Raw genomic sequence first — 9,689 nt, 5'->3', positions numbered from 1 at the left:
GAGCGCCTGGTCTAGCTGCATGGAGATGAACCTTTTCCAAAGAGATACAACTAAATAACAAAACATGCCGCCAGCCGCGTCTGCAAGAAGCAGGATGCCGCTGTGGCAGCAGTAAGGGGAAAACAAAGAACAGGATGGCAGTTGATTGTCATTGTGCCAGATCATTCTGTGCCACTGGAGAGGAAAAATATGCTACATCTCCACATCTACGATCCATGACACACTGCCATGTAGACGACATGCTGGAGGCCGAGTGACTTCTAACCACTAGCCTTTTGGTTAGCAGCAGAGTACTTTAACCACGGCACCACCAGGGCTCGTAGCTGGAAAGACGATAGTCAAGAAAACCTTATGGAAAATCCTACCCTGTAACACCTGGGGTCACTGTGAGTCAAGGACTACTGAGACACCAGCTAACAGGAAAACGAGTTATGTTTAAAGCCCTGTTAGTTCTCTCAAGTTCCCAAATGCAAGTCCTTTCTATGTAAGGAACCTATTGAAAGGACCAACTTCTCGTGGACGCTTTAATCGGAGCATTCTAAATGCACAAAGAGTAAGAAAAAAGATAACATGAGGTTCAACATCATCTGTCCTACATGAGTTTATATTTCATAATGAATGATTATGAGTATGATCCTATAAATGTGTAAGGTTGAAAATTCTCCATATTTAGAGCACGAAAGTTAGATTCACCTAATTCCGGTTTTCTTTTTAAAAATGATAGCTCTCAAAACTGATTTTTTCTAATATACATGTGGGCTTCAGAATGTGCATGGAAACATGGAATTAAAATTAATATAACTTTTTAAAACCACCTTTCATACCTACACTATTTTCAAATTATGGGACGTGGGTATCTTCCAATACAGGAGTGTAGGTCTACCTTTTTACTTTAATTCATACTAACTCACTTCTAAAATTGGAAAGCAAAAGGAGTAGATTTTCAATGGTTCTGGCTATTAGGTAAAGTATGTCCATTGGATAGAATGTTGAGGTCGTTACCTTTTCCTTCATTATCAACAAGAGTCATATCAGCTTTTGCCTTGGCTAGTCTTTCCATCGATAATTCATGGCCCAGCTCTGCGGCTCTCATCGTCGGAGTACAGCCCATTCGGTCTTGCACATCAGGGTGCGCACCAAGCTCCAGGAGAAAGCTGACCATATCAATGTCATTGGAAACCGAGGCTAAGTGCAGAGCACTGTCGCCATTGACAGGTTCGGTGAAATTGATTAGTTCAGGGTATCCAAGCTTGGTCAACTTCTCTATTTGCTTCTTGTCTTTGTTCCGAACACACTGAAGAACTTTGTAGATTTGCAAGTTTTCAAGTCTCCTATCGGTTAAAGCCATCCTTGATCAACTTCTTGAAAATGCTTTCTGGACCCAAACAAAACTATAACAGTCAAAAGGGAGAAAACAAATAGCTTAAAGTTCATTTTATCATCTGTGTGTTGAGAAAATGGCAATCAGACTTCTTAATATCTAAGAACAGTTTTTTTTTAAAGAAAGCTTTTCATTGTGAATTGGGTGAATGTTTACAGAGCAGATCATCAGTTTTACATTCAGCAATTCACATACATATTTTCCCATTCCATTGATTGCAATTCCACAAAGTAATAGCACTTTTCCCACTTTCTCCCTGTTTCCTATTTATATTCCTCCTTTCCTAACCCTTCTGAACGTTGTTCTTGAGTGAATGCTGCCCTTTTGATTTCAAATCATTGATTACTATAAGGTGCATGTGCCTCACTAGTGTTAGTTTCCCTCGTATACCTAGCTGAAGATTGAGCTGTAGGGGGGAGTTCATCAATTCCAGACCTGAAGGGTGACTAAGGGTAGACTTTGGGGAGTTATCCCAGTCTCTACTCTACCAGGAAGCCTAGTTTTATTTACAATTTTGTTTTGTTCCATATTTTTTCACAATATATCCAGGACCTTCTAATATGACCCTTTTCAGAGTCACTGGTCGTGGTTGCTGAGCACCAGCTAGTTCTTCTGACCCCAGGGTCATGGAAACGGGTGTTTACAGGATCAGAGTCTACTGTACTAATGTCTCCATGCATATTGGAGTTTCTTTCACTCTTCTTTCCTACAAGTGGGGATTGACCAATAGTTGTACTGCAGATGGCAGCTCAGACCTTTTAAGACCCTAGTTACTACTCACCATCATAGGATGTAGATAGGACATTATCTTTGTGAACTGTTATGCCAATTGACCTGAGAGTCCTCCAAGACTATAGCCCTAATCCCACAAGACCACTGGACTCATTCCCTCAAGGTAATTGGTTATGTCTAAGAAGTTTTCATAGATTTGTGCTCTATATACTCAACCACATTTATGGATATGTTTGCAGCAAAGGTAAATAACATTCAAATATCATCTGTCCAACCTATATGCATTGTGAATATACTTCCACTTTCCCTCTCACAACCTCAGTGTCTGTTCATACAGATACACATAGTCCATCATTACTGCATGATCGTGTATGTAGTCATATTTACCTCTATTGTAAGAAAGGTAATTTTATGAAACGTTCTTGCAATAATTTATTGGAGTTGATAAATGAAAGTAGAATTAACTATATAAGCAAAAATACTCAATCCATCTGAGGTTTTCAATATTTAAAACAAAATTTCCTATCATAATTAATCTTCCTAGGCAGTATTCTTGTTACTTTTTTACCCCCTCCTGGCCACAGCCTTCCCATTGTACCCATGAGGAAGATGACGGTAATTAATTTGGCAAGGTGAGGATCTCAGCATTCAGCGATATGACTCCATACCTATATGCCCCCAACAATGCTAAGGCCATATAGAAGATAGTCATAAGTAGGAATCTCCTAGGATCTGAGAGAAAACAAAGAAACAGTGAGTGATTCCAGGGCATCTTCAAGGGCAATGAGGTCAGTAAATGATTGAGCGATAACTGCATCTTGTCAGGAGCAAATCCCACTGCTACAGTGTGATGAGCCTGTGCATGTGTAATTTAACTCCTTGTTTTTGAGGGGGAAGTGGGGTTCCGTAATAAGTCAAGCTAGATGTACTTTTTGTCTGCCCAGCTTCCTCTGCCAACTTAATTTTTTTTCAGGTTAAAGAATCTTGTTATAAGATGGGGAACCATCTTAGATAGTCTGAATGGGGCTGCCATTTCTACAGCCTACCAAAGAGAGGGAGTGCACATGACATAAACTTGGCTTATCTAAGTGGACTGTCCCCATGGGTACAGCCAATCCTCCAGCTTACGGTCTAAAAGCTATCATACAATTAACATTCCAGAGAATCCTATAAGAAAAGGTGACTAATGCTGTTAAAATTGCTTAGCAATCAGGTGTGGGGCTGGGGCCTCAGGGTATGACAGCCACTGGGCATCGTTTAGCTAGAGACTGAGATTGATGGCATGCATCGTGTCCTGGATAGGGATATGTCAGACATCACCTATTTCTATTTTTTTACTCATGAAATCTTGCATATACAGTTATTGTTTATTTTTGCATAACGTATTTAGCTGGTTGTCTGTAATTTACAATGAAAATATTTAGACTACTACAACATCTAGAACTATTCACTCTCTTACATGGCCTGGATCCTTCAGTCTCACTAACATTCCCTATGGCAGTGGGTTGCACTGTTAACTATTCATTTCTAGTTTGATTAACTGTGTCTCTCTAGGCAACCATAATGCGGCTTCGCTTCCTCTGACCTCACTGCTCGCTCCTCATCAGTGGTGAAGTGAACTTGCTTAAATACGGCTTGTCGATCCATTTCTCTACAACTCCCACCAAATGATTGATTGACACCAAGACAATCAGGTATAGAGGACTTAGTCCTCTGACTATGAGAGCCATTTCAGAATCTGTAAGGAAGACATTCCCAGGACTACCAAGAAAGGACCACCACAAGCCGAGCTCATGGGAGATCCCTGCCCAACGTGGTAGAGGCAGCAGAGGCAATGAAGCTGTGGCACACAGACCATGTGACAGAGCAAAGAAGCCATGCCAAGAAAGAGCAGGGGGGATGGGGCCAAGACTGAGGCAATGAGGCAGAACAAAGCAGCCTTCTTGGCTCAAGGAGGCCACGGTCAAGGGACCACATATCTGAGAGGGTGGAACCAAAGAGAGGCTAGGCTGCTAGCTGAGGAGAGGCATTGCTGCCGACCGAGGACTGTATCCTTAATGTTGTATGATCCCAACTTGTGGTAACCTATTAACTTTCCTAATACACCTCTATAAGCTTGAGTATTGTCTGTGAGAAACCATCATTAAAGCTTTACATGTTTTATTATGTATTTATCCTTCAATCTATTTTCTATTTATTCATGAATCCAGCTTTTCAAATCCATTTCAAAATAAATTGCAGACATACTCCAACATGCAGATATTCATTGTAATTCAATGTTTTTACTCTCTTTTCCATTCTTGTACTTTTTAATATGTAACAGAATGAACAAATATTAAGTATACCATTCCATGAGTTTTGACAAATGCATACAACTAACTGCATCTCAAAATCCTAACAAGATGTACATTATGATTACTCTACAAAGTTCCTACCAGGCTATCTTTGAAGAAAACTTTAGGGGATTTCCTTTCCAATCAAAGGATTCATGATGGTCTCTTAAGGATTGTTTTCCTGTCTCCCTCTAACTCAGCTCTCTTAAACACAATGGCCTTTTTCTGTTTACGGAGCCAAAAGCTCATCCCTGTCTTTGAACCATTGTATTTCTTGATCCACCTGTTGGTAACATTCTTTATTCATAATTTCCTTGGACTGGTTCTTCTCATCATTCAAATGTAAACCACCATGTTGTTTCATATCCTTAGCTTGTTTTATTTTCTTAAAGCACATATTTGTTATTGTCTGAAAATGTTCGACAGAGAGATAGATACAGATTATAGATATAGGGATGGACATAAAGCCAAATCAAACAAACCCATTGCCACTGAGTCCATTCAGATTCAGCTACCTTAAAGGTCAGAGTAGAACTGCCCCAAAGGATTTCCAGGGCTCTCATCTTTATAGCAGAATGACATCTCTTTCTCCCACGGAATGGCTGCTGGGTTCAAACCATTGATCTTTTTGTTAACAGCAAAGCACTTAGTCACTGCACCATCAGGATAGATATTCCCACTGGTGAGTTTTCTCTCCCCCACTAAAATTTTTTTGGAAGCAGAGAAGCTTCTAATATTATAATCACCATGATTTCTCCAACACCCAGAACCTGCCTCATAGGAGTCATTTAATAAATAGCTGCTAAATGAATGATCATTCAAAGCTCAAAGAATTAAAGGAGAAGCAAGAATCAAAGAAAACTACAGATTTCAGACTTGTGCAGCTGGATGGATAGCTGGATCTGCGGTTAGAAGTTTAGACTAGGGTTCAGCTGAATCAAGGAGAGTAAACAGTTCATCGTTGGACATGCTGAGAGGGAACACAGCAGACAATAGGATACCTAATTTGGAAGATCAGGAGAGAGATCTAGCCTGGTCTCTGAGGAGGAATTAGTCTGTAGGAAGCTGTGAACAGCCTGAGCCTGGGAGGCGGCAGCAGAGAGGGGTTTCAAGTGAGATGCTGCTGCATCTCTGTTCTTCAGCAGTGAGTGAGTGAGTGAGTGAGTGATTGAGTGAGTGAGTGAGTGAGTGAGTGAGTGAGTGTACATGCTTCATTCTTTGCTCCTGGGACATCGGCCACCACATGGCTTATGGCTTCAATGAGCTGTTTGCTATAGCCCCTCTCTTTCCTTGAGAACCTGTATAATTAGGAAACTATACCACAGCATATTAGAACTGTGTATTAATGCCCCTGGGGGGATCCTCTGGGTTATCCACCTTACATTACTGCATGGTTTGTTGATATTTGCTTTGGATTTTTCATGGCTTGTTTTATTATTATCACCACACACGTTTACAGCAATAGGGTAAGTTCCTTCTGAATAGCTTACGGATTGTCTTGAAGCCATGGCCCCCAATTTGTGTCAACACTCACTACCTAATCAGAATAATCAAGTCTCTCATTGCACCCATTCCTAACAGTGACTTGGCCGGTTTGGCATTGTCTAATCAAGCTACCATGATGAATTCCACCGTCTATGGGCGGGTTCACGATGGATTGCCTCCTTCCTAGCCAAAGGCCCCAAATGCTCAGAGGAGAGTTGTATCTGTGGACTCAAGGCAATCCCCTCTCCAACCACGACACAACCTAGGTCCTGCTCTATACCCCAGAGTTCCCCTCACGCTGTAGAGGGTACTTAATCTTGGCGAGGGTCCCCACATATACACATACCTGGACTTGCCCTCAGTAGGTCCTTGAGACACCTTGGTACCTCTTTTTTCTTCATTTATAGTGACAGTTTCCAAAGGTAAGAGATTGGAACGGATTGTTTTTAACCACAGGCCCGTATTTGGGGGCGTTTAGGAAAACCCTAAAACTGGACAGAAATCTGTGACTATGTACGTGTTGCAGGTACATCCTGCCTCTCTGGGGAAAAGTCCTCAGAGCTCACCGGAGGTTCTGAGACAAGACTGGTGAGTTAGAAAGCAGATCAGAGGAAGGCAAACTTAGCAGAGTGGAAGTGTTACAGGTCTTGAAGCGGGAAATCTCTTTTGTTGTTGCTGCCTGGGATCACCCACTGTGTCCATATTTACAAAACCGAGGTAGATGAATCGCGTAGGCTACCTGACTAGTGGGTCCCCTTGCCTTCACCTGTGAATTGCAGATAAAAACAGCACTCACTTCATGGAACTATGGACATTGATCGATCTTTGTACTTTGCAAAGATCCTCAATACAAGCGCGCCATGAATAAATCAATACAACAAGCAGTGTGTGTGTGGAGGGGGTTTCAGCTCACCCATGGCTTTTCAGTGGCTTTTTACAGTCAATTTTCCGCGTAACCGCTCAGAAAAATCCGGAGAGAGAAAGGTCGAGTTGGAAGGGCAGGGGCACGGCAGCAGGGACCTCCCTGGGCAGCTCACCTCCTAATCATCCAGGCGGCTGGCTGCCTCCGATCTGCCTTTCCCTCGGCCGGGCGCCCGGCACGGCTCCGATTCTAAGTCTCCGGCGTCTCCCTGCGCCGGGCTTGGGCGCCCACGAGTGAATGGAGTCCCTTTCGGCACAGGAGGCGAGCCGGCGCGCGGGACAGCAAGGAAGAGGGTGTGCGCGTCCATGGGCCCCGGCTCCACGCAGCGCGGCGCGAGGCCAAGGGCAGCCCCGAAGGCGTGGTGGGAAGCCCCAGGGGCAGGCCCAATTGTGATCTCCAGCCACGCGCTGCCCCGCTGCTAGGGCAACCGCTCAGGTACTCGGCGGGGAGGGGCTTGTCTAGGGCCCGCCTACCTGCTGTCCCCGCCCCGTGTCCCAGCTTGGGAAACAGGATGTTGGAGGAGGACCTAGCCTTCCCTGGGCCATGGAGGCTAGGGGCCACTACAGCCAGAATTCCTCCCTTCTTCATCTTCCCCACTTTCCTGCTCCCATGAAAATAATAAATTAATTGGAAAAGCAATAGTTACAAACAGTAAAAAAAATTTTTTTAAGTTAAAAAAGTTAACAAATGAAATGAAAAAAATAAATGAAACAATTATTCTCAACAATTTTTAAAAAATCTTCGCAGAAATGGTCTTTGCATACTCTAGGATGCATATATGCGTATAAATATTTATGCACATAAATCGGAGCAGTTATATCACGGGGATCATGTTATTTCAGGGCCTACAAATTTGCCCATCCACACACTCTACTGGAGACAAACTCAGAAAGCCTTTATTTACTTATTTATATGGATGTATAAACGTATGGTTTCTTTTCAAGTAACATGAGATAGCTTTCAGGGACAGTTCCTCATCCAGGCCATGCTACTTCTACCCAGAGACTCTGTCTAAAAATATTGCTAAGGACTATTTCATCACACAAAAGAATGCACTCTACGACATATGTAAAGTATGACAAACAAAGCACATGTATCTACAGGAGGAGACAACGGTCTCTCCCAGCAGGCCCTGCAGATGTTCCCCTTACCCTACATTGTCCCTTACCTGCCACCCCACCCCCAACCAGAACACCACGCTTCTGAATTTTGCATTTATCATTCCTTCACCTTTAAAAACTATTTTAAATTCTTAAAAGGTTTCATATGTGTTTTCTTAGTTGGTGAGCTTAGGGTTGCATGTTTAGGGAAATACAAAAATGGTGTCAAATGGTGAGAATTCTCTTGAAAATTTATTTCCTTTCAGCATCTTATTTTTTAATGCAATTTTGTAGCTCATGTATAACTGTAGCGACCATATGCCATTCTATTGTATTATATGATCAGGTAACAGCTATCAGAAGACCCCAAACAAACAAAAAAACCAATATTGTTGAGGGGTGTTGGAGCATAGACCCAAAACCCATTTATAGACAATGGGATATCCCCTCACAGAGGGGTCACAGGGAAGGGATGAGTCAACCAGGGCGCAGTATAGCACCAACGAAACACACAACATTCCTTTGGTTCCTTGCGGCTTCTCACCCCCCACTATCATGACCCCAACCCTGCCTTTCACTGTGGGCTAGACAGGAGCATGCACACAGGTACAGATAAGAGACAAGAGTTCAAGACCCACAGAATCCAGGAACAGGAATGGGAGTAGAGATACCAGGAGGGTAGGGGAAATGTGGGGGTTCAGGGGAGGAAGAGGGAATAGATCGCAATGATCAAAACATAACCACACACACAAACCCAGTACATTGGGAATAAAAGTAAGTTTTATTGTGGAATAGCCACTCAAGGTGAGAAGTGTGTCCCGTAGGTCTACTAAGTACTCGAGTCTTAGGGAAAGAAAGAAGTCTATAGATAACAAAATTTTCAGAAACTTTTAAAGGAAATTTCTGATTGGTTGATGTTGTAAAACCCCCAATCAGACCTAAAGTTAAGACACTTGCCCTTTTAAAAAACCAGCTCTTTTGTTTCACACAACAGGCTTCAGAACCAGTCTAGATAAAACATTTGCAAGAATATTCTGTGCAGGCAAAGATGCATCTACTAAAAAAAACCACATTTTAAAAACAAGCAAAAAATAAATTAACTCTCTGTCATTGAGTAGATTCCAATTCATGGAGACCCGTTAGAACAGTACTTAACAAACCATATATTTTAGTCATTAACCTTCAAAGATAACTTCAAAATAAGTCAAGGTTTGCATGCTTATGGGAAAGCAGAGCAGGGGCAAAATGGAGGTCAACTCCTCAGATTTAGATTGCTCTGACATACTTCCTCCTTCTGATCATGAATTTCTCCAGACATATTTTGATGACCATTATAAGTGTTTTCTTCCACATGGCTCATTGATGTATAGAAGTAGAAACTAATCTCAGATAGCCACTTATCATCTTTCAGCTTTTAAGAGCCCAGATATTATGAACGAAGATGGTAGCCATGCACCAACTAGGTTAGGGCTCTTACCATGCTATATATTGAACACTTTGCTTCCTTGATGCATAATTTAGTTTTGTGTAGAGCTAGGCCACACTAGAGGAATAACTTGTCACTCAAAAAAGTCAACCTTAAGGTGTGAAATATGTCACTTTATTCAACTTAGCTGTTTGTTTGGTTTTTTAAACCATTTTATTGACACATAATTCACTCAGCTTAGGTTTTTTTTAGGTACATACCCTGTTTCCCCAAAAGTAAGACATCCCCTGAAAATAAGACCTACTTGCAG

The 9,689-nt window shown here is 42.2% G+C and overlaps 1 protein-coding gene across 1 annotated transcript in view; it reads right to left on the bottom strand.

Moving 5' to 3' along the window:
* The window catches only part of ANKEF1 (ankyrin repeat and EF-hand domain containing 1), a 47,404-nt gene extending 40,363 nt beyond the window's left edge, over positions 1–7,041 (bottom strand). Inside the window, exons 1-2 of the mRNA XM_004698160.2 lie at positions 6,969–7,041; positions 1,003–1,391 (exon numbers count right to left, since the gene is read on the bottom strand). Of these exons, the coding sequence (XP_004698217.2) occupies positions 1,003–1,348 (346 nt within the window). The 5' untranslated portion in view covers positions 1,349–1,391; positions 6,969–7,041. The remainder of the gene's footprint in view (positions 1–1,002; positions 1,392–6,968) is intronic.
* Between the last annotated feature and the right edge of the window lie 2,648 nt (positions 7,042–9,689).

Source organism: Echinops telfairi, unplaced genomic scaffold (genome assembly GCF_000313985.2).
Source record: "Echinops telfairi isolate 266 unplaced genomic scaffold, ASM31398v2 ScPeMD7_5592;HRSCAF=6446, whole genome shotgun sequence".
Lineage (NCBI taxonomy): Eukaryota > Metazoa > Chordata > Mammalia > Afrosoricida > Tenrecidae > Echinops > Echinops telfairi.
This window is presented reverse-complemented; position numbering and strand designations above follow the sequence as displayed.